Source organism: Hippocampus bargibanti, linkage group LG20 (genome assembly GCF_051943395.1).
Source record: "Hippocampus bargibanti isolate YZ-2025 linkage group LG20, ASM5194339v1, whole genome shotgun sequence".
Lineage (NCBI taxonomy): Eukaryota > Metazoa > Chordata > Actinopteri > Syngnathiformes > Syngnathidae > Hippocampus > Hippocampus bargibanti.
In genome coordinates, this window is record NC_142753.1 from 4,147,738 (window position 1) to 4,173,406 (window position 25,669).

Consider the following 25,669-nt stretch of genomic DNA (forward strand, 5'->3'; position numbering starts at 1 on the left):
TATGCATGGAAACCTGATAAAAAGACAAAACACATTTCGGTGGTTCTCTGGTTGGTCAAAACTATGCTTTAAAATGTAAATAAAAATGAATTAAAATATAATGGTAGATTTGCATGGTCTTCCTGTGTCACCGCATTATGATTTGCACAAGCATTTTCTATTCTTTGGTTTTGCTGCCACCTTGTGGCTACACCAGCGAATTGAAGGCCAAGCGGTGACGCAATAGGACTGGTTAAAGTTGTCTTGGCATATGTTTGCATTAAATGTTGTAACATATGACTTGTAATGGGTAATTAGGCATTCGTGTTAGGTTACAGCGCGAGTTGCACAGATGTGTCACAACGAAGAGACACGAAGCAATTTTTGAATGATTGAGCTTGCACTCTCACAGGCTGCGGAACAAGAATAAAAGACTGGAGTAATCTGTCAACAATAATTTGTTTACTCATTGTCTCATAACACATATGCAAGACTAAAAACGTATTGTATTGTAAAAAAAAGTGTGCTGTTGTGGTTGATTCAAAGTGTTCATATTAACTCATTCACTGCCATTCACAAATGTGTACTGTATACTGTGTACTTGAAAATATGAGAGAGAGAGCGCCATTTTTTTCCCTTCCACGAGGGGACAGCATTTGCCTTTTGACAATGTTAGCACTTTGTTACAGCTTCAGCTATATAAACCATGTGTATTTTGGACAGCCACCTTCATTTCAAGCTCATATAACTCCAGACCCATATAATTTAGGAATTAACATTTATTTTTTTCCTGATGAAAGAAAAGAGTCTAAGGTTTCTTACGCTGCATTGAATGTTTATGTCGTCCTAAAACTCAATATTCTGTCGGTCCTGGAATTAGTGACAGTGACAAAATACCCTGGCACAAGAGTGGACACATTTTTGCATGTCAGGCAGTGAATGTTGGTCAGACCCACAGAAAGGGCTCGGAGTAGCTTTTTTTTTATTTATTTTCTTTCTTTCAACACTTTCAACTACAACTATGAAGTACTTTGAGCCCAGGTGTCAAACCTCAGTCCGTGACGGCCGCTTTGCTGTTTGTTTTCCCACGCCTCCCTGTTGCATCGCACTTGAATCAAATGATCATGATTGGGGCTCCTCCAGAGCCGATCGTTTGAATCAAGTGGATTTCACCAGGGAACGATTGAACATATGTGGGAAAGCTTTGGCCACAAAGGACCAAACTTGGACTCCCGTGATTTGTTTGTTCATTCCAAGTGGAGTTGAAACACTCCAAGACCTTGAACAAATTATGCACCCCCACTAAAAAAAAAAACTAAAAAAAAACATTAAAACCCGTCATTCTCATGTCCCACAAAATGGACGGCTTTTTGTTTTGGTACAAACACATTTTGTGTGTGGGACAAATGAATCAAAAACTACAAGTATAAACACACTAAATACGTCTGCAAACACGTGACATCAGCAAGAGGGGTAACCCGAAAATACAAAGACATCTTTGGAGCTGAACATTTCCTGCCGACAATCAAAACTTTTAAGCTAGTTGGAACATTCGATAACATTCTCATGTGATTTTTTTGTTCTTGCATCAATCGCTCTGTGTGTGTGCGTGAGAGCAACACTTTTTTTTGTCAGCAGAGTTGTGTATCTTTGATGGTCTTCACGTTCCTTTATGAAGAGACCCTGAGGTGGAAGTGTAGCGGTTGGTCACCTGTGCAGAAGACATTTCCACTTTATGACAGTCAAGAAGAAGGGATGACACTGAGAATGACAAACACTAATTCCGATTTAAAGTTTTTTAATGAATTCTGAGATAAAAATGAGAATTCTGAATTCTATTTTTATTATTTTCTGTTGGCCCTCATCCTCTTCCATACATTTTGACAATTTACAATAATACAATTCAAGTTAGCATTTTAACTCATTCACTGCCATTCCCGAATTTATTTGGGAATTGAAAATATGGCAGAGCTCCATTCCCGAATGTGTTTGACTTTTGGTTTTTTTCTGCACGAGATGGATCTGGCAAAGTTTTGTTCCCTTCCACAAGGGGGCAGCATTTCTCTTTTTTCCATGCCAGTACTTTTTTCCAGCTTTCGCTGTTGTTAAAGTGTTATATGAATCACTATTTATTTATTGTATTGTATTTTGGACATCTGCCCCCATTTCAAGCTCAGATAACTCCAGACCCATATAACTTGGGAATTAACTCTTTTTTTCCTGATGAAAAAAGAGAGTCTAAGGTTTCTTACGCTGATTTAATAATAATAATAATAATAATAATAATAATAATAATAATAATAATAATAATAATAATAATAATAATAATGTAATAATAATAATACATTTAATTTATAAGCGCCTTTCAAAACTCTCAAGGACACTTTACAGTCACAGGATATTTTTTTCTGCAGGTGAGCAGCGGCAGCCACACGCGCCAGCGTTCACTCAACCCGGTAGTACCCCCTTTTTCAGCTTTGAGGACTTTGCCCTTGTAAAGGATTGATAGCAAGCTAGATAGCTAGCTAAAGAGCTAGCTAGATAGACAGATAGCTAGCTAGATAGTCAGATAGCAAGATAGATAGACAGATAGCTAGATAGATAGACAGATAGCTAGATAGATAGACAGATAGCTAGATAGATCGACAGCTAGATAGACAGATAGCTAGATAGATAGCCAGACAGATAGCCAGCTAGATAGACAGCTAGATAGATAGCTGGCTAGACAGATAGCTAGACAGATAGAATGTTAATGTAGTCCTAAAACTCAATATTCTGTGGGTCCTGGAATTTGAGTGAGAATGACAAAAACCCTGGCACTGGAGTGGACACATTTTTGCACATCGTCTGGCAGTGAATGAGTTAATCACTCTTTGTGTCATGACATTTATTTTCCACATGATGGCGAACAAATGAGGCCTCGTGATTGGCATTGGCCAAAAAGCAAACTGTTTGGATAGAAAGCTTCATTGCTTCATGAAGCCTCATTTTGCCATCACTCCAAATAAGCTAGTACAGTGATACCTTGGCTTACAAACTTAATTGGTTACCATAGTGTGTGTGTAAGGCGAAAAATGTGTATCCCAAAAATTAATTGCCTATAGGAAACCATTAAAATGAGAATAATCCGTTCCCAGGTCCCCATAAATCATAATTTTCTACTTCCTAATTTTCTAAGCCTTAAAACGACACAAAATATACACCTTATTTTATGTATAATAAATGTGCTATGGTATTATAATTAAAGAAATAAACTGTACAGTATAAAAAAGTGGTTTTATTGAGCTTTGTGATGGTCGTTTATGGCTTGATGGAATGGAATGGCCGGTTTCATCAGCATTAAACACTTGATGAGGAACGTAGCCTTCTTTCACCATCTTGAGGAATGATCCCTTGTAGCTGCTTTCTCTGCGATAATGTTACTTAGTTCCTCATCAATTGTGTTCTGTTTAACTGGGTTGATAGCTTTTTGCATCAAGTGTACAGATGGCTTGTGCGAGTTATTTCTGGAGCCTGATTGATGGGATATTTTAACCTTACAGTCTACACTCTGCCTTTGAACTATCAAAGTTGAAACGAGTCCAAATTTCACTGTTTTTTCTCTCTCTCTCTCTCTGTTGTCTGCCTGTCTCTTTAATGTTTACCCCCGCAACTCCCTGCGTCCTTGACCAATCACGTGGCTTTAACCGAAGACTGGGGGCAGGGAATATAGGACAAAAAAAGTCAGCTGCCATTTCCTTGTTAGGAGAACAGGCTTGTTTGCGAACGACATCACTTATTGTGCTCCGTGTGTATCCCGAAAAATAGTTTGTATGCCAAGGTAAAATTTCCAGAAATTTAACGTTCGTAAACCGAAAAGTTTGTAAGCCAAGGGGTTCGTAAACCGAGGTATCACTGTACGTACGTACACTCTTGTTTCGTTTGGAAAGTGAAACTTACTTGCTTGGAGACTTCAGAGGGGCGGTGGACTTCACTTGCAAAACGTCCGTTGAGCCGTAACATTGCTGAAAAGACACAAAAATGTCAAAACGTCATCAAGACTCTCGGGGAAGGTTTTGGGTGCAAAGGTGCCGCTCACCCTGGGGGTCCAGCCTCGGGTCCACAAAACCCCAACGCTGGTAGAGAGCCGCCAGCTCGTGAGGACTGTAGCCCTTCAGGAGGCTCGCCGCATCAAAATCCGGGGGGGTGTCCGCCACGGGGGCGCCGTTGCTCTTCGCCTGGGTGTAAAGCAGCGGTTCCAAGTAGGCCCGGTGACCCCAGGTGCTCATGGCGGTCCACAGCTCGGCCCCTTTGGGACTCAGAGCGGGGGCGGTGCGGGAGCGGTGGCGATCCGAGTCGCTCGACCCCCCGCCGTGACTCAACATGAAGCCCAGGCCCTCTTTGGGGAAGTTTCCCTCCGCCGTCGCCGCCGTTCTGCCGGACGAACTCGCCGACGGCGGCTTCTGTTCGGACTTTGCCCTCACGCGTGTGTTTTTCGCGTCCTTGGGGGTCTTGGACTTGGCACCCGATTGGCTCTTGGCAGGCGGTTGCAGGCGGCGGCTTCGGGGGGCGGGCAACGTCGGGCAGTCTTTCCCTTCGAGGAAGGGAGGAGGTCCTGTGCGCCTGCACCGGGATGTTTTCGGACCTCGGAGGCCGTTAGCGCACGGCGCCCACTTGGGGGCCGCAGAGCTGCCGTTGCCCACCCTGTGCGAGACCCGCTGATGGATCCACAGCACCTCAGGGTACAACGAGGCATGGGAACAATACGGACACGCATGCCGCAGCAGAGCGTCTTTCTGAAGACCATCTTGTCCTTTCCGCGCCGACAAGTTGAGGAGCCCGCCTGAAGCGCTGCCCGTCTTCGTCCCCCCGTCGTCCGGCGTCTCCGTTTTGACGTTGGACTCACCGGGCAAGCCGGGGTAAGGGTTCCAATATGGCTGAGTGAGCAGAGCGCTCCTTTTCCTGAGGTAGTCCACGTACCTGGAGGCCTTGGAACCACTGACCGCCTTCTCTTTGCCGTCCTGATGCTGCGCGTGCACGTGAGACCTGAGTAGGGTGGCGTCGGCGGCGTGGAAGTCACAGTGCTGGCACGAGAAAGGCTTCTCATCTGAAAGGCAGAAACATGAAAAAACATCGGCCAAGAACTTCAAATGGCCGAGGGGCTGTTTTTTGGAGTTAATCAGAATCATTTTGATTGTGCAAAGTATGTAGAAGACACAAGGAATTTGTCTTCGGTAGAACACACTGCACTCGCATCATCATACAACAACAACAACAATAATAATAATAATAATAATAATAATAATATTACTTTCATTTACTATATTTACAATAATAATTTCATTTACAAGCACCTTTCAAAACTCTCAAGGGCACAAGCTAAGTTTTTTTCTGAGCAGTGGTAGCCACGCGGCTACCCGGAATAACTCAAATACATAGAAAGCAAGCTAGCTTCTCAATGATCACATGTGAAAAGAAAAAAAAAACTGGACACTTGTAAATATGGGTTGATGCAGTACAGCTACATATATCAATATGCCTTTCTTGATACTTGCACTATGTACAGTTTTTTTTATGAAACGGTTTTGCACATTTACAGTATACAGTTGACATTTTTATTTTACTATGCTTAAAATATCTTGTTTTCTATCCTTTCCCCCCCCCCCCATCCCCTTTCAAATTGCTGCTATGGACTGCAAATTTCCCCATTGTGGGACGAATAAAGGTTTTCTGATTCTGATTCAGATAGCTAATAGCTAGCAAATACATAGCTAGCGTGATAGCTATCTAGATAGATAGCTAATAGATAGCCAGATAGATAGGTTATACACCCGCACATTTACCGGAAACACTTGAGCTGGTCATATGAATCACCTTTGGTGTGTAGTTAGATTCCCGGTTTGTTGACTTGAGATAGCAAACGAGCTGGTTATCTAGCTGGCTACCTAGCCAGCTAACTATTTACTATCTATTAGCTATCTGGCTGGATAGCTATCTAGCTATCTAGCTATCTATTAGTTATCTATTAGCTAACTAGCTAACCTTCTACCTATTTGAGTTATTCAACTATCTAGCTAACTATCTATTAGCTAGTTTATAAACTTTCTACCTATTTGAGTTATTCAACTATCTAGCGAACTATCTATGAGTTATCTATTAGCTAGCTAACTTTCTATGTATTTGAGACACTTCCGGGTTGAGTAATAATAATAATAATAATAATAATAATAATAATAATAATAATAATAATAATAATGCTCATGTATTTTGTTTTTCTACTTTCATTCCTTTCATCACTTTGCTGCTGTGAAATGTGTGAGACGCATATCCAATCCAATCCAATCCAATCCAATCCAATCCAATCCAATAATAATAATAATAATAATAATAATAATAATAATAATAATAATAATAATAATAATAATACGTCATGATGCCAAAAGAAATGTTAAATCATTTTATGTTTTCTGGATTTTGGATGGGAGAAAGGCGCGCATTTCTCCCCATTCAAAACAGTAGAGTTGGGCGACCACTAATTGACTCCGAGAAGCTGATTGCAACCACCTGGGAATGGCCAATTGCCGCTGGGACCTGATTGGCCAGAAGCTCAGGTGAAGCACCTTTAAAACCAGACTGAGCCAGTCACTTCGAGGAGGAAGAGGGAGAAAGGAGAGCAGTGTTACCTGTGGTCAGCCGAAAACTGATATCAACCACAACTTCATATAAAGAAAACTCACAATACCCTTCCTGCATCTGACTGAGTGAACTTTTATCATCTTTCCACCTGCTTGCTGTCTCGCCGCATAACAATATATAATAATAATACATTTTATTTTAAGCGCCTTTCAAAGCTCTCAAAGGACTTTACAGACAAGCATAGGTACTGTAATAAATAAAATACAATCACAAATAGAATACAATTATAAATAGAAACAAGAGAAAGAGCTAAACAGAAAATGCAATTTTAAATAAGTGGGTTTTGAGATGGGATTGAAGGTGGAAGAGAATCGATGTGAATGTTGGGAGGAAGTGAGTTCAAGAGTTTGCTGAGACGGACAGCATAAAAAGACAAAAGGCAATGGCGAGGGGGAAGAAGCGGTTATAAATATCTGCTGGATTGGTGTGCATGGATCGTTTGCTGGAAAAGGTGGTGGGCAGGGTGCGGAAGGTCCAGTTCCATGCCCTTTCATATTTTTTTCCTTCTATTTTTCCATTTTTTGTTTGATATCTTAGTATCTTTTTTCACAAATGTATTTCCTTCATCACTTTTTTTCGTGAAAAATGGATTGCATTTTGATCGATTTTTCTATTTTTGATCAAAATATTTTTCCACAAGAAAAATGTAATTTTGTCACTTTGATTTTCTCTCCTAATATTTATCTTTTTTTAATCTAGGTTTTGTAATAACCTTTATGGTTGTCATATTTTCCATCTAATGGGTTGCTGTGTTTCGCCCATGAGCTTTTATTTTGTAGAGAAAAGTTTTTTTTTTTTTTATCTTTCCCCCAAATATGCCTTCCACTCCCCTATTTTGTCAAAATGATTGATTGTTACCTTCCTGCTGGTGATTGCTGTTGATGGCTTTGTCTTTTTGGGCTCTGTGTTGCAACGCTTCGTAAAAAGCTTGCCCGAGCCCATTGAGCAAGATGCGATCTTTCTGGCAGCTCTTCTTCTCGGGTTGTTCGAGGCCGCCATCGCCCTTTTTCTTTTTGGCGCCGGGAGGCGGCACCTCGCTGGGCTTTCTCTTCTTCTCTGGTTTGGTGGCAACGTCTTGGCCCTTCGAGGTGGCCTCGGCGTCGGCCGGCTGCTCCTGCCAGCTCGGGGATCTCTCGGCAGCTTCTGCCAGTCGCCCCCTGGTGGCCAACTGCCAGGCCTGGAAGCTGCACACGGGATCCAATTCCGGGATTCTCCGGCCCACATTTCTGTCTGTCCGGGCGTCCTTCGGAGTGAGGTTGAGGCCTTCCAGAAAACGGTTCTTGGTGACCGGCGAGGCCTGGCGGTCTGGCGGCGCATCGTGGCCGTGCTTGTGTAAACTTTGGTGCGCTCGCAAGGTCTTGCGGTCCACGAAAAAGTGTCCGCAGTAAGCGCAGAGCTCGTAGAGGCACTCGTCGTTGGCGAGCGCGGCGGAGTCCTGCGGCACGCCGTTGACGGTGGCGGGCGGCTCGTCCGTCTTGCCGCCCCGCAGCTGCGCTTTGACCCGGTGGATGCGCATGTGGCTCTGCAGGAACCAGGCCTGGCGGAAGCGGCGGCCGCAGATGCGACAGCCGTGGTCCTGCGCGTCGCCGCCGTGCTGCTTCATGTGCGACGGCACCTGGGGGAAGTGTTGGCCACGCACGCTGCAAGAAAAGTCCAGTTCCTCGACCTCAGAGTCTTTTTTCTTGCTGGTTTTCTTTCTGCCCATCTCGGGAGCGTCCAATATGTCCGCCGAGGTGCGTTGGGGGTCGCCGAGGCCGAACAGGCCCAGCTTGTGGCTCCGAATGTGTGCCTTGAGGGAACCCTTCTGCGCGCTGCGGTGGTCGCAGTAGGGGCATTTGTAGGGCTTCTCGCGAGTGTGTCGCCGCATGTGTTGCGACAGCGAGCTGAGGAGCGGGAAGCTGCGGCCGCACACGCCGCAGACGTGGCCCGAAGCGGCGTCGTCCTCCGGCTCAGAGTCTTTCGGCGGTGCGTCTTCCTGCCGCCTCGCTTTGGCCTCCATCGATTCCACGAGTGCTGCAGGTGGGACTTTGCCCCAAAAAGGTCGCTTTCAGAGAACTGTTAGGTCGGCGGACATCTGGAAAGCATCTCCGCTTTGGGCTGATCCCGCCATTTTGCTCCGATACGCGAACTCGAGTCAACCTGAAACACAATAGCATCCATTTAGCGCAGCGGTCCCAAAACCCGCTACCGGTCCGTGGATCAATCAATACTGGGCCGCGGACAGGGATACAATAATTCATTATTCATATTTTATTTATTAACATTCACTGCCACACATGTGCAAAAATCTGGCCACTCCAGTGCCAGGGTTTTTGTCATTTTCACAGAAGAGCAGAAAAAAAGAGTTCATTCCTAAGTTCTAATGGTCCGGAGTTATCTGAGCTTGAAATGGGGGCGGTTGTACAAAATACAATACATACGTATTGATTTATATAGCGCTTTAACAACAGCTGAAACTGTAACAAAGCGCTAACATGGACAAAAGGCAAATGCAAACATTGCCAGAGGTCTGACCAGTGCTGCACCCCACAAAAGTAAAACTAAAACCTGAACAAACTCAGGAATGGCGCTCTACGTCAAATTTTCCATTTCCCAAATAAATTCGTGAATGGCAGTGAATGAGTTAAATGAGTCGAGCAGTCTTATTTTGAAACGTCTTATTTTGAAATGACCGGACTCTCCTTTCTGTTACATCTCCTCATTAGGCGGCAAAAATTAAACCGGCGAGCAAAAGTTGCATATGAAAAACACATTCAAAGAGCCAATGTGATGTGGTAAAATAATAATAATAATAATAATAATAATAATAATAATCCATTTCATTTATAAGCGCCTTTCAAAACTCTTAAGGACACTTTACAGTCAGTACAGATATTTTTTTCTGTGGGTGTAAAATGCGGTTTGCACATGACAAAGGGCGGGAGAGGCTTCATTTAGGACACGTTGTGTAAGCTCTCAGTCGTACAGGAGTGGTCCATCGATGAGAAGGTTTCTTCAGCTGTCATCTGTACAAATTCGAAGGTTTCGGACGTTTCGCCTCCTATCCAAGAGGCTTCGTCAGCGAACTAAAGTCTGACTGGTCGTATCGGCCCTATTTATATACCCCTAATGTCCAGACATGGCGGCGCCGGACACAGCTATGATAGGTCCCTAATCTCAGGTTGGGGGAGCAGAGGACCACTCCCTGTGGCCCCACTGATTGTTCCTACATTCCTGACTAACGACTGGCCTATTTGCCCCACTCCCTCCGGTATCACCTCATCAGCATTACGAATGTTGCCTAATTAAAATAAATTGAACCTCAACCCACCAGACCGGTTTAATGAAGGATTTTGTTGTTTTATAAGAATCGCTTCTTTTACCCCCCCTTTCAAACCATCTATTCATTTAGGACAGTAGGTCAAATTTGTAGCTGGTTGTTTTCATGAATATTTACCGAGGAAGGGTGTAAAAATACAAAAAAAGTCATCCATGCAATTTATTCAAAAGAGTTAGAATTGATTCCCAGGCTAATTAATGGAGAACCATTTTCAAGACCCAAACACTTGTTTGTTGTCGTTTCAACTCTGTTTCACGTCCTAAATGAGCGCAAACTCAACACCAACAATCCATTTAAGACAATTTGCAATGACAGAAGCCCCGAGTAGGGAAACCTATTGTCCCTTCAACCGGTGGCGAGGCGGCTGTCCGCATCTATTAGAGCACCAGGCCAGCCTCTGTCCAAATTGAGTGTGTGAGGCCAAGCATAAAGAGACATATTCATTCCCGGCCGGCCCAGTGAGGACGGGCCCTCGGGGTCAGCACCCACTCATTTACGATCAATAATCCATTATGTCCCAACTTTGGTGAACATGGAAACGCACACTTATGCCAAGCGCTGACATGACGGTCTTGTTTGGCGGTGGCATGTTCAGCATGGCCGTTTAACTCATTCACTGCTGGACATGTGCAAAAATGCAGTGCCAGGGTTTTTGTCATTGTCACTCAAATTCCAGAACCCACAGTATATTGAGTTTTAGGTCTCGATAAACATTCAATGCAGCGTAAGACACCTGACACTCTATTCTTTCATCAGAAAAAAAAGAGTTAATTCCTAAATTCTATAGGTCTGGAGTTATCTGAGCTTGAAATGGTGGTGGCTGTCCAAAATACAATACACATTGATTTATAGAACGCTTTACCAACACCTGAAGCTGTAACAAAGTGGATAAGAGGCAAAAGCCACCCCCTCGTGGAAGGGAAAACAATTGCCAGAGGTCTGACCAGCGTTGATCGGCACCCAAACAATCAATACTCGAACAAATTCGGGTCATATTTTCAATTCCCGAATAAATGTGTGAATGGCAGTGAATGAGTTAATGAAGGATTTCAATGGTTCCTGTAATGCTGTTGATACATTTGTCTATAACTGCTATCCCATAGTTGACCAGCAGATGACTGTGCTTTATTTTCTTGACATTCATTACGTTGGTTTGTTGTCGCTTCCGGTACAGGTTTTACTTTCCACGCTTCTTTAGTTTGGTTTCGTTTTACTGAGAAGACGGCGAGAATGCACATGCTTTATCGCTGTACTGTTTTGCAAGGAAAAGATAAAAAAAAAAGTCGAAGATCAAACCTTCCATTTTGGAGTCCTCAGACGTTTCCAATGGAAGCACAGTTACTGTTCGTCTTTTCAAACTTGTGGGATAAGGAGGTTGAAGTCGCTGTGAGACACGCGCTTAGGCGCACAATGGCGCCTGTTCTGAAACGAGCTTGCCGGACATGTGACTGGGTCAAACACACACGGCAACGTTTTTTTTTTTTTTTTTTTTTTTTTTTTTTTGGGGGGGGGGGGGCGTACACTCTGCAGTCCGATCGCCATCCGGGCAGCGAACCTGCTATTGTGTCGGCAGCGCTACAACTGTCACATCACTTCACGTCTAGGGGGGCCCCTGCCGTCTCGGTCGAGTGTTCGCGGGGTGGGGGGGGGGGGGTGTCATTGTTTAAGCAAGAGAGGCCGCGGTCTGCGGTCCAATTGCTGGTTTTCGTACGGACGAGTGCGACTGAGGTGATTTTTCTGGAGGGGCGACAGAAGGCATCTGTCCTGGGAAGGGGGCAAGGGATGGAGTCCCTTCACCAGTGTTTGCAGACGCCGGCAGATTAGCGTACGGCTAACGTAGCGCGCCGTCCTCCTCTTAAAGGGGGGGGGGGGTGCAGGGGAAACTTGAGGGTGGCAATTAGGGGGTGATGGTTAAAGCACAATAGGGATGAAGTCAACAGATGGGAATAAGGAGGCCATCAGTCTTGTGGTTGGGGGGTGGGACACCACAGCATGAAGAGCAACCTATAAAGTGGAACTCTCCTAAATATGACTCACATCATTCTTGCAAATTGGTTAGCTGGTTGTCCATTTGCCATCAAGTGTTGACACTTGACATTCTTTTCCAGTTTGATTTCCTGTGACATACTATTATAAATGCAAGAGCTCGAATAATTACGTTTTTTAATAAGTGCTTTATAATTAGATTTGTTTTCTGTTTTTTGTCTGAGGTGTATTATTTTTCATATGAATTGTTTTGGGTATTTTCTATCACCATTAAAAACATATTTGTTTGAATTGTTATTTGTTTTTAATAAATTTGTTCAGTATGGACTAAGTAACAAACTATTCAAAATTATTGAAGCAAAATGATTTTCAAATCACTCTGAAACACTGCTGTGGTATTCCCAGTGACGGACCGTTAGGGCCAGCAAAGCCTTCTCTGCTGGCCTAAAAATATCTGAATCACGGACTGATGTTAATTATATGTTGTCCATGAATTCTTATAAAATAATTCCCAATTTTCCTTCAGCTTCCTTTCATATTTTTTCCACTGTTGTGCTGCTTCCAGTGTGTTTCTGTATTTAGGCGTTTAACCAATCACATTTCAGCCATCATTTGTTACCAGGGTCAGAAATCGACCTGGACGCCTTCACAATCAGTCCTGCAGGCCCTGAAGCATAAAATAAATGTCGATGAAAACTGTTGCTTTAACCAATTAGATTTCGAGGCGCTGGAAATGTTTTCGCAAACTATGATTGGCTAGTCACATGATTGGCTGTTCACTAGTAAATCATAGTATCAATAGCGGCTAGTGATAAGAGCATACTGGCCAGAGCTAGCATACTGTATCTATAGCGAGATGCATAAGCAAATGCATTCTTTGTGTTGATTTCATCGCGTTTTTTTTCAACCCGCAATGGCTGAAGCAATGGAAGAAAATGATTTGGTTGGAGATTTACTGTTAAAGCTATTTTCAAGGCGGACTTTTCAAGAAAATCATTAAGAAAGGTTGGTCAGTTATTTCCTGGCTAATGGTACCCTCTAGTAAATCACACAGCATTTGTGTTCAGTCTGGATTGATTCAGGCGTAGCACTTCTGAAGGCCTAGTGATAAAATCCACAGCCTGCCACTGCTGAATATACACATACACACATATATAAAATATTTTCCTCGCTCTCATTCCTCATTTGTTCACCCCTTGCACTCATCGTGCCTTTGCGCGAAGTAATGTTGCTCCGGGGGTTGGGGGGGGGGGGTGCTTGCGCATATCTTTTCGAAAGCTTCTGGCCCCTTTTCTCTCTCTTTTCTTTGGCAGATGAATAGGCATGGCCAGTCAGCTGTCCCCACATTGATTCATCCTGACGTCCTGCAACTAGCTCAGCACAAACTCCCTACGGTGTGACCGCCGTGTGCTCTTGGTGTGTATGAGCATGTTCTTGCATGAAAATAACCCCCGCCGGTGTGCGTGATGCACCAAAACTGATGGTGTAATTTCCTGCCAAGGACTACAAATAGCATCACGACTGAATATGATTGTTTTTTTTCTGCAAGGCAACATAAATGTGTTTTGTGGCTATTCTTAGGTCGGCCATTACATTGTAACCAAGTATGGCGGCATGGCTATATTGTTCACCATATATCTCAAGTGCTTTTGAGGTGAGGTCATCTAAATATTCCTAACAAACAGTCGCAGCGGGCCTGTGCCAAAGCCTACCGCTGACCGGAGAGCGAGCACGTGACCGACTGTCCTTATGTTTGTGTCCAGAGCTTTGCTCGCTAGCTCACTAAGCCGCACCTCTCATCTACTGTTTTTCTGACCAATAATCCTGTCCGTGTTCATCAAACGGCATCAAACAAATCTTTTTTTTTTTGTTGGGTAAATACAAAGCCCGCTCATCTGATAATAATAATAATCCTGTAAATTTACAATCGACAACAATAATGTCAACGCCGAACACAGAGCATATCTTTGAGCCGCGAATGGGGTTAGCTTTGAGGAGCTACATTTCAGGGTACTGGATTGATTCAAAAACAGAGTACAGTGAGACCTCAACTTACGAACTTAATTGGTTCCCAGACAGAGTGTGTAAGGCGAAAAGTGTGTATCTAAAAAAAAAAAAATCCCATAGGAAACCATTAAAATGGGAATGATACATTCCCGGGTTTCCATAAAATATACTTTTCAACTAAATACGCTTAAAACTACACACAATATACCTTATTCTATGTATAATAAATGTGCTATTGTATTGCAATGAAAGAAATACACCGCATTGTATCATAGTCACTTTATTTACATTTGTGATGGTCATTTATGGCTTGATGGAATGACGTTGGAGGTCAAAGGGAATTGCTGTTTAGAAAGAGAGGCGCATTACATAATGAATGTAATTAAAGAAATAAATTGTGCTGTAAAATAAAGTTTTATTTACCTTTTTGATGGTCTTTGATGGCTTATGGAAGGAGAGTCACCTTCCATAAGGACTATTGGTAACTTAACCTCTGGTGTTGTTCGGTCGTGTGCTTCCGCCGAAGATCACTCCGCCAGCCGTGGTGGGTGTGTATTATGAAAATAGTGCTTATTATAAGGTTTAATTTTCATAAATTTGACGTTTGTAAGACGGAAAGTTTGTAAGTTAAGGTGTTTGTAAGTTGAGGTCTCACTGTATGTTCACCTCAAATTCAAGGTGATTGTCCATAATCCAAATTCGATTATGCTAAAACGTGCAAAATGTCAGTACGAATGAGCAACCAAATATGACGCAGAATACTGAAGAGCATGTTCTTGCATGAAAATAGCCCCCGCCGGTGTGCGTGATGCGCCAAAACTGATGGTATGAAATCAAGAGCCAAAACTGATGGTATGAAATCAAAGAGAGCAAAGACTAAGGCAGACAGAAGACAATTACAAAAACTAGTAAAAACTGGAAAAAAACTGGCAAAAACAAAAGTGAATGACAACTTGAGGATTTGCGAGCAGAAATATTCAATGAAATTGCATTTTATCAACAAATCAGGAAGGAGAGGAGAAAAATAAGACAGTTGTGATATTTCTTTCTTAAAGGACAACCGACACCATTTTTTTGTTTCCTGACATAAGAAAAACGTAGCATCTAAAATACCCAAAACAGGCAGGCTGATATGTTTAGTCAAATGCACAATACCAATAAAAATGAATTAAAGTGTCCCAAAACTGCAACAAAATGACCTCGGAAATGATGAGTTTGAGAAGGTCCCGCCCCCTTGTTCGTGACATCATGCCAGGATACTCCTTCACACCCTGCCTTGCTGCAGAATCAAAACAATGGCTTCAGAGAGTTCAGATTCTGAGAAGTTGCTTTCTTGTTTCTAATCCAGTTATGAATATGATTCAAATAGTTCTGAAGAGGAAAGCATAAATGTTTTCAATCGATTAAAGAAGTCCTTCCGTATCAATTCGAGCCGTCTGGTTTCCAATGTAGCGCCCAGAAAAGGCACAAGATGGCGCACAAGCTCCGTTGGAAATGGGCTGATTTGTCTGCTTGGAATTTGTGTCAACTTCTGTATGGTGTTACCGCAATTGGTAGTGTTGGTGCAACACACAATGATTCACCATCGCGTTATTTATGTGTTTTTACTTCTAATTTCGCCATCAACACGATGTTTTCAGACCGAGCAAAGTACCCAAAATGCATTGTGTGTCACTTTCTCGGTCAGGGGCGTTCCTGACGTGATGTCACGTCAGACATCGTCATCAACACGAAAACAAGACTTCCTGAATATTCAGCGCGAGTCTTCAAACGTAAAATCTAGCCAAATGCGGTGGAATCTTTGTAAAATGCGCTCAGTAGAAGTCATTTGAAGTGATTTTACAAATTATGGACACAACTTGTCCGGGGTATCGGTTGTCCTTTAACTTATTCAGTGCCATTGAAAAACAAGATGTGGAGCGCCATTTCCTAATTAGTTTTGGGGGAGGGTGCCCGAGAAAGTGCTGGTCAGACCTCTGGCAGCATTTGCCTTATGTACAGACCCATGTAACTTATGAAGTACATTTTTTTTCTAATGAAAAAAGATGATCTAAGTTTTCTTACGCTGCATTGAATGTTGAGGTAATCCTAAAAGTCAATATTCTGTGGGTCCTGAAATTTGAGTGCGAATGACAAAAACCCTGGCACTGGAGTGGACACATTTTTGCGCATTGTCTGGCAATGAATTAATTAATGGAGACTTTAATTACCAAGTGGGTGGTCGCAATGTTCATATCGTCACAAAATGTTTTCGGGACATCTCAGACTTGCATTGATGACTGCGATCAGAAAGGGGAATGGATATATGGTGTCGGTGGCCATTTTGATATCCTTAGACATCAGAGAGAGCTGTCGGTATTGATCTAATTTTCTGCCGTGTGTCAAAAAAAGCCACAAATCAATCCTCCAAGCCCCAGTCGTCCTCAGCTGGTTCCTCGAGCGATTTCGCAAGAATGAAGCCGGCCGGATGTGGGCAATCAGCCTCATTTCGCAAAGAGATTTAAACAGCCGCCGACCGTGCAGTTTAACTTGTAATAATAATAATAATAATGATAATAATAATATATTTCATTTATAAGCGCCTTTCAAAACTCTAACGGACACTTTACAGTCACAGGATATTTTTTCTGCGGGTGAGCAGCGGCAGCCACACGCGCCAGCGTTCACTCAACCCGGAAGTAAAAAAAAGAAAAAAAAAGTTAGTTATGTACAGTGAGACCTCAACTTACAAACACCTCAACTTACAAACTTTTTGTCTTACAAACGTCAAATTTATGGAAATTAGACCTTATAATAAGCACTATTTTCATAATACACACCCACCACGGCTGGCGGAGTGATCTTCGGCGGAAGCGCACGACCGAACAGCACCAGAGGTTAAGTTACCAATAGTTCTTACGGAAGGTGACTCTCCTTCCATAAGCCATCAACGACCATCAAAAAGGTAAATAAAACTTTATTTGACAGCACAGTTTATTTCTTTAATTACAGTCGTCATTTAATGCGCCTCTCTTTCCAAACAGCAATTCCCTATGACCTTTGACCTCCAACGCCATTCCATCAAGCCATAAATGACCATCACAAATGTAAATTAAGTGACTTTATGATACAATGCAGTGTATTTGTTTCATTACAATACAATAGCACATTTATTATACATAGAATAAGGTATGTTGTGTGTAGTTTTAAGGCTTATTTAGTTGAAAAGTATATTTTATGGAAACCCGGGAACGGATTATTCCCATTTTAATGGTTTCCTATGGGAATTTTTTTTTCGAGATACACACTTTTTTCCTTAAACACTCTGTCTGGAAACCAATTAAGTTCGTAAGTTGAGGTCTCACTGTATTTGTTTATTTATTTAGTTATTTATGTAGTTATTTATTCATTCATTTATTTTTGTTCTTTATTTATCTATTTAGTTATTTATTTATTAGTTAGACAAGTTGTGTCTATAATTTGTAAAATCACTTCAAATGACTTCGACTGAGCGTATTTTCCAGATTCCACGGCATATAGCTATATTTTACGTTTTAAGACTTGCGCTGAATATTCAGGAAGTCTTGTTTTCGAGTTGATGACAATGTCTGAAGTGACGTCACGTAGGCAACGCCCCTGACCGAGAAAGCGACACACAATGCATTTTGGGTACTTTGTTTGGTCTGAAAACTTTGTGTTGATGGCGAAATTAGAAGGAAAACACATAAATAACGCGATGGTGAATTGTGTTGCACCAAGACTACTATTTGATACTAGTTGACAGAAATCCCCAGCAAACAAATCAGCCCATTTCCAACGGAGCTTGGGCGATCTTCTGCATTTTCTGGGTGCTACACATCAGTGCTGATGCCTCAAAATGACCCGGAAAGACTTCTTTAATCGATTGCAAACATTTATGCTTTCCTCTTCAGAACCATTTGAATCATATTCATAACTGGATGAGTAACAAGAAAGCATCTTCTCCGAATCTGAACGCTCTGAAGTATCCTGGCGTGATGTCAAGAACAAGGAGGCGGGACCTTCTAAAACTCGCCATTTCCGAGGTCATTTTGAAGCAGTTTTGCAACACTTAAACTCATTTTTATTGGTGTTTTGCATTTGACTAAAAATATCAGCCTGGGTGTTTTGGGTATTTTAGATGCTATAAATCATTTTTCTGACGTCAGTTAGGAAACAAAAAAATGGTGTCGGTTGTCCTTTAACCGTTTTCGTTACTTATTTATTCATTTATTTATTTAGTTAGTTAGTTATTCAGCTATTTAGTTATTTATTCATTTATTTGTATATTTATTTTGTTTTTATATAGTAATCTAGTCATTCATTTTGCTTGCTTTCTTTATCTGTATGTTTACTTATTTAGTTATTTCTTTCAGAAGGCCTTTAATAGTTTCTCTTTGATAGTTGGTTACTTATTTATTCAGTTGGTACTTTATTTATTCAGTTGTTTATTTATGTACAGTAAAGTCTCGTTATATCGATATTCAAGGGAGTCCGAAAAAATATCGATATAACCGGGACTATCGATATATCCGACCCTGTTTGCATGTAATTTTCTCCGTGCGTGCATAGAAATAGTATCGATATAACCGGGACTATCGATATATCCGATATCGATATAACGAGACTTTACTGTATTCAGTTATTTAATCAGTTATTTAGTTTAGTTATTTATTTAGTCATTCATCCATTCCGTTCGTTCGTTCATTTCTTTTAACTTGTGCATCTTTTCTTTTATTCGTTTGCCCCGCCGCCTAGCCAAGGCAGTGTGCAGTTACACAACATACACGGGGATGATTCTTTTTCGCGGCACTAGGCAAGCCGCTTCGCGAGTGGCCCTTTTATCATGAAATCAAAGCCGCGAGGAAAAGGCGAACGCTGCCAAACGCGTTCATTATTTCCCCCGAAATAGTCTCTGGGGCATCGTTGGTTTTGGTGGCTAACTTTTCCGATTTTGCGCACCCGATCGGTATTTGGCATGGATTGGCTGGTGTGGGAGACACTAGTGTATAATCTGCGGGCATTAACTTCCACTCTAAAAAAAGCACTCTCGACAAGGGATTAGATTATCGCGGCAAGGTCAGCCTAGACTCAAAGTAAGTGTTTCTCTCGATGGCCTCGTTGGTTTCAAACCGCTGGACAGATGCACGTATGCTGGTCGTACGCCGAAAAGACGGTCACCATCTTCGATCAAAAACGAAAGCTTTGGTCAGCAATGTATTTGCCTTGCACGAGGGGGCAGTATTGGCCTGTTGTACAGCCACCGCCATTTACACAGTCACAGGATAAGTTTTTCTGCGGGTGAGCAGCGGCAGCTACACGCGCCAGCGTTCACTCAACCCGGAAGTAACTCAGATAGAAAGCTAGCTAGCTAATATATAGCTAACAGATAGCTAGCTAGGCCTTCACTCAACTACTAGATGTGTATGGATTGCTATCAAGCTCCCTGGCCGGATATTTGGCAAGCTATTAGCTATATAGCTATCTAGCTGGCTGGCTAGCTATCTATTGGATAGCTAGCTAGCTTTCTATCCCAGTCACTTATCTATCTATTAGCTGTCTATTGGCTAGCTAGCTTTCTATCTGAATTACTTCCGGGTTGAGTGTAGGCCTAGCTAGCTATCTGTTAGCTGTCTATTGGCTAGCTAGCTTTCTATCGGAGTTACTTAGCTATTAGCTGTCTAGTAGATAGCTAGCTTTCTATCGGCATTTCAAGTTCAAATACCTCCAGACCCATATCATTTAGGAATTAACTCTTTTTGGTGATGAAAGAAGAGAGTCTAAGGTTTCTTAGGCTGCATAGTATGTAGTCCTAAAACTCAATATTCTGTGGGTCCTGCAATTTAAGTGAAAATGACAAAAACCCTGGCACTGAAGTATGTTTTTGCACATCATTTGGGAGTCAAGGAGTTAATGAATAACTACTTTTAAAATTTGAAGTAAAAAAATGACTGTGATTGTGGTTTACATGGGAAAATTTTACATTTTGGTTCGGACCTTAGCAACAAGCATCACGGCACTTGATTTGCTTTCGCAGATTTGGCCCCCGGGTCTTGACTTTAGCACCTTTTCCCTAATCTGAGTGATGAAGATACTTTGGGACAGTATTTGTTGTCAGTAAAATTCAAGAAAGACATTTGTGTGCGTTTTTAATTCATGTGCATTATTGTTCTATTTTACCTTTTTTTAATTATTATTTTGAGTACATTTTTCTTTTTTTTCTTCAATTTTCCTTTTTTTTTTTTTTTGATATTGTAGTATCGTTTTGTCATAAATTTATTTCCTTCATCCCTTTTTTTTACCAGGATCAGATTTGTGCATGCATTTTGATCAATTTTTTTCTGTTCACTTTATTTTTGAGCAAAGAAGAAAAATGTAAATTTGTCACTTCGATTTTTGTCACCGAATACTCATCTTTTTTTTTTTTTGGGACACATTTTTGCGCATCGTTTCTCAGTGAATGAGTTAACAGTCTCAAGCGCCGATCAAGGTGATGATCACGGTGCGGTAAGGCAATACGTACTCAGCCATTTTGCCCTGCGGCAAAGCAGAAGAATGACAGCTGGCAGCAGCGGTTTGGATTAGGTTTCCCCCCGTCTGGGGCTACTGCATCTTTTACGCCGCCCTTGCTGCTCACGAATAGAATGGCTCTAGAGTAACCCGATTCCCTTACGCGTTCACGGAATCTAGTCTCAGAAGAAAAGGAAGTATGGGCGCAACGTCTTACTCGTCGCCGCCACCTTCCATCTGGATATATCTCGCGCACCGTTTCAAAACAAATCTTTAAAGGACAACCGACACCTCCAAACAAGTTGCGTCCATAATTTTTAAAATCACTTCAAATGACTTCTACTGAGCGCATTTTACAAAGATTCCACCGCATATAGCTATATTTTATGTTTTAAGTCTCACACTGAATATTCATGAAGTCTTATTTTCGAGTTAATGACGATGCCCTAAGTGACGTCACGGAGGGAACACCCCTGACCGAGAAAGCGACACACAATGCATTTTGGGTACTTTTTTTCGTCTGAAAACACCATGTTGATTGTGAAATTAGAAGGAAAACTACATAAAAAACGCGATGGTGAATCGTGTGTCACAGCCAATTGCGGTAACATGCATAAAGTAAGTTTACACAAATTCTCAGCGGACAAATAAGCCCATTTCCAACGGAGCTTGTGCGCCATCTTGTGCATTTTCTGGGCGCTACATCGGAGTCCAGATATTCACCGGTTTCATCGCTTGCAGACGGCTCGAAATAATACGGAAGGACTTCTTTAATCGGTTGCAAACATTTATGCTTTCCTCTTCAGAACTATTTGAATCATATTCATAACTGGATGAGTAACAACTAAGCATCTTCTCCGAATCTGAACTCTCTGAAGCCATTGTTTTGATTCTGGAGCAAGGCAGTTTGTGAAGGAGTATCCTGGCGTGCCGTTACGAACAAGGGGGCGGGACTTTGAATCTCCCCAGTTTCGAGCTGATTTGTGGCAGTTTTGGGACACTTTAAGTCATTTTATTGGTGTTTTGCATTTGGCTAAAAATATCAGCGTGCGTGTTTTGGGTATTTTAGATGCTATAAAACGTATTTCTGATGTCAGTTAGGAAACAAAAAATGGTGTCGGTTATCCTTTAAAGCAGGGGTGTCAAAGTTATTTTTTGCCGTGGGCCACATTGTAGTTATGGTTTCCTCTCGAGGGCCGTTATGAATTTGGGGAAGCCATTAGAATGTTTAAATCCCTTCAAATATTACATATAGAGCACACAGCAAATTAATGAATAACTCGTTTTCAAATCTGAAGTCAAGAATAATGACTTTTATTGTGGTTGACATCCAAAAATATGAAAATTTTGGCTCAGATTTTAGCAATCATCATGGAATTTAACAAGTTTGATTTGCTTTCGCGGGCCGAAAAAAAATGATGTGGCGGGCCGGATTTGGCCCGCGGGCCTTGACTTTGACACCTGTGCTTTAAAGGGATGCAACAGGGTGAGAATCAAGTCAGTCATGTAACACTTTTCACAAATTCAAACAGTCACTATAAAAAAAAACACGAGCTCTCCCTCCTCAAAAAGTCATTTCAAACACTTGCCAGACTTCATTAAATTTTGTGTGGTTGTCAAAAAGAAAACATACACACAAAAAAGAAAGTAACACTGGAGTAATTTTTAGAGGGGTCAGGTAGGCCAACGTACCTGAACGCACCTTGATGACTGGATGAATATACTTCAATCTCGTGAGAGAACCACATAAAGCTAAAACCAGTTCACAAATGTGTCAGCCACTAAGGATGGCCTTGCCCCGTCTCATCTTTGTCTGCTCAGTATGTCCCCATCCCCCAAGCCATGTCCCCTGTCCAGCCCCCCCTGACCCAATCTCTATGATTAAATCATTTTTTTCTTTCGCCCAAATTCCCCCCCCCCCCCCCCTCCCTCATATATGCACCATACTCCCACCATCACATGCCCTCCCTCTCCCCCTCTCTCGTCTGGTAGATGGCGCGCACCCTCCTCTATTGATCGTCATGCTGAGGAGATTACCCTAATAGCTGGGATTACCTCCCCACATGTTGGGTTGGCCACATACGGCAAGGGTAGGGTGGGGAAAGGGAGCACAGCGGATGTAAAAAGAAGGAAGCAAGTGGAATTTGGAGCTTGTTTTGCAAATGGGGTAGGGTGTGGGGGGTAAATATTGGCATGAAGAAATTGGGGTTATGGAACACACCTGTTATTGTTTAACGACAGATTGATGGGCACTAAAGACTTGACTGCTACATCAATTTGTATTATGTTGCTAACCAACGCAGCAGCACTGAACAATTAACCAATGAATGAAAAGTGAAGCAATTTACACATTAAAGATGATTTTATAGCGACGTGTCTTTTGTGACGCTTCGCATTTCGATAGACTTTGTCAATTGACCTTGACGGGCATTTTAGTTTGTGCAAAACTAACAGATTTAAACAAAGTGAAATTTTTTGCATTCAAGAAATTAAAATCAATGATCCCATAATGATCAAGGAAATATTTAGACCACAGGTGTCAAAGTCAAGGCCCGCAGGCCAAATCCGGTCCGCCACATCATTTTTTTCGGCCCGCGAAAGAAAATCTTGTTAAATTCCATGATGATTGCTAAAATCTGAGCCAAAATTTCATATTTTTGGATGTCAACCACAATAAAAGTCATTATTCTTGACTTCAGATTTGAAAACGAGTTATTCATTAATTTGCTGTGTGCTCTATATGTAATATTTGAAGGGATTTAAACATTCTAATGGGTTCCCCAAATTCATAACGGCCCTCGAGAGGAAACCATAACTACAATGTGGCCCGCGGCAAAAAATAACTTTGACACCCCTGATTTAGACTATTCCTATGTCCCAAAAGGATTGCAGATGTGTATCTATAGAGTCCGAAATTTGTGTCCTTTTGTCATTTTAAATGACATTTTTATTACCCCCCCCCCTCCCCGTTTCTTCAAGACACCAGGATAAATCAAAAATCGCTTTGAGAATGCTAATGCTTATTAAAATGATTGACAGACATAGCAAGTAGCCATAGCAGGACTGCATTTTGCTTCCATTGCTTCAAAATCAATATTAATCAATATATTCCAAAATGTTGGCAAAGATTACAGAACACGATCGTTGCACCTGTTGTGAATCTTTTTGTCACCATGCACTATGATGTAATGTACTTTATTATGTGACATTATGCAACTTTCTTGTTTTTATTTCTTCACCGTTGCAAATTAAAACTTGTTTTCAATTGCTTTCCCTGAATAAATAAATAAATTCACATTGCATTCATCAACAACCTCAGCAATTATTAAAGCATGTCCCAAAAATGTCTGAACATAAATTGATGACTTGACCACAATTGTTTTTCTATGTAGCATCCGTCTGTTATTATTGATTTTCATGTTGGTTTAATATATTTAGATGTGTTTATCATTTGGGATGCTACCCAGGCAGAACAGTGGCCTGCTCGCTAATCCCCTTTTAAGACTGTGGAAACAACAAGCACGACGCATCATTACTGGGTTTCCCCCAAAGCAAGATACATTTCAACACATTTGACTTTCAAGAAGGGCTTTCACGGAGCTGTCTAAAAGAGATGCAAGAGCCATGCAAGGGTGGGGGAGGTGTTGAAACAAGAAATGCCCGTTAATCCACCACTGATCCTCCACAATGGTCGCCTTGTTTGCGCCAACTTTGTTGATTAAAAACGAACATGGACTAGGCGAAAACGAGAAAAGAGTGGAAGTCGGGACAAGTGAGTGAGGAGGGGGGATAACCGGCGGAGATAGTTGTCCCGGGACAACAACAAGAAAAGTGACAAGTAGCTAACTCCGAATTGGAGTCGTACTCAAGTCTGCTTACCTCGCTCGGGGTGCAGAAGGCGGAGGAATCCCATCACTACTCGGTTCACAATGGCGACATACTTGCTTCTCCCGTAACTTTGTCGCTGCAGTAGTCGAAATCACGGCCGGGATGGGGTGCACCTGTCCCCGCCACGTTCTGTCGAAGCCAGCGGTGATGGTGCGGGTGGTGGGTGCCGTCTCGTTCCTGGAGGCGAGTGACGCCAGAGATAACGTTAATAACGTTAATAACGGGAGCGGTTGAGCATCTCCGCCTGGTGGCCGTGCGTGGATGCGCGCACGCGCCAAGCATCCAGCAACTAGACGGCGCCGATGGGTGGGTGATCCAACTCGCCCCTTACTTGCTCGTCAACTTGTTTTAGACGAAGCTCAACTAAGGAGAAATAGTGCAAATTAATTGATGGCATTTTTTTAAAGGGACAGTGCACCATTTTATATAGTGTATACATAATAATAATAATAATAATAATAATAATAATAATAATAATACATTTAATTTCTAAGAGCCTTTCAAAACTCAAGGACACTTTACAGTCATGGGATTTTTTTGTACGGGTGAGCAGCGGCAGCCATTCGCGATACAGGCACACAAATATATATATACGCACATATAAAAATATATATACGGAATGTCTTTCCATATTTAGTTGTCAGGCATGTCACTGTTCAAAGAAGTGGGTTGTTATTGATGATACTTGTGTAGTCTGTAGTACCGGAGACAAATTCCTTATGTGTTCTACATACCTGGCCAGTAAATTTAAATATTATTCTGACTAAAGTTAATATTATCAAAACTGAGTCTGTTTACTTTACTCCTGGAAATGGAAATAATGGTGAGCAGGTGAATAGAAAATTGCACATGGATGGCAAATTTAAATCTACGAGATGATCATTAAATCCAGCAGATGGCGCCATGATGAAAATTTAAAATTTACAAACTCACAATTGTCCTATTAGAAATATCGTGTTATTCGAAAAGGCAATGATAATTTTATTTTCATATTATTTTTATAATTATATTGCAGAAATCTTGAAACACACGTTGACATTTTGATGTGTTTTTTTGGAAGTGACTTAATTCCTTGTAGAATTTGCCTGTCATGTATGTGACATGGGAAAATGTGAATCAACGTTTTGGTTACTGAACTGTAGCACCTGCCTGACAGACGCTTTTTGCAGGGTGTACTTTATGGAAAAGGATTTGTTTTTGACAAGTGCCATTGATCAATGTGGCCAATAACAGCAGCGTCTTCTTCCGCCCGTTGCCACCTAATTTCATTTGGTCATTCATCGCTGATGTTGTTTCCACTATCAACGA

General features: G+C 41.9%; 1 protein-coding gene across 1 annotated transcript; it reads right to left on the minus strand.

The window, feature by feature from the left end:
• Positions 1-950: 950 nt before the first annotated feature.
• On the minus strand, positions 951-24,680 carry LOC148882737 (zinc finger protein 516-like). Its single transcript, XM_089023101.1, has 5 exons — positions 24,353-24,680; positions 7,513-8,793; positions 4,058-5,065; positions 3,919-3,983; positions 951-1,690 (listed from the first exon to the last, which is right to left on the minus strand). The coding sequence occupies exons 2-5, from the start codon at positions 8,651-8,653 to the stop codon at positions 1,640-1,642; spliced, it is 2,265 nt and encodes a 754-aa protein (XP_088879227.1). The 5' UTR covers positions 8,654-8,793; positions 24,353-24,680; the 3' UTR covers positions 951-1,639.
• Positions 24,681-25,669: the final 989 nt, after the last annotated feature.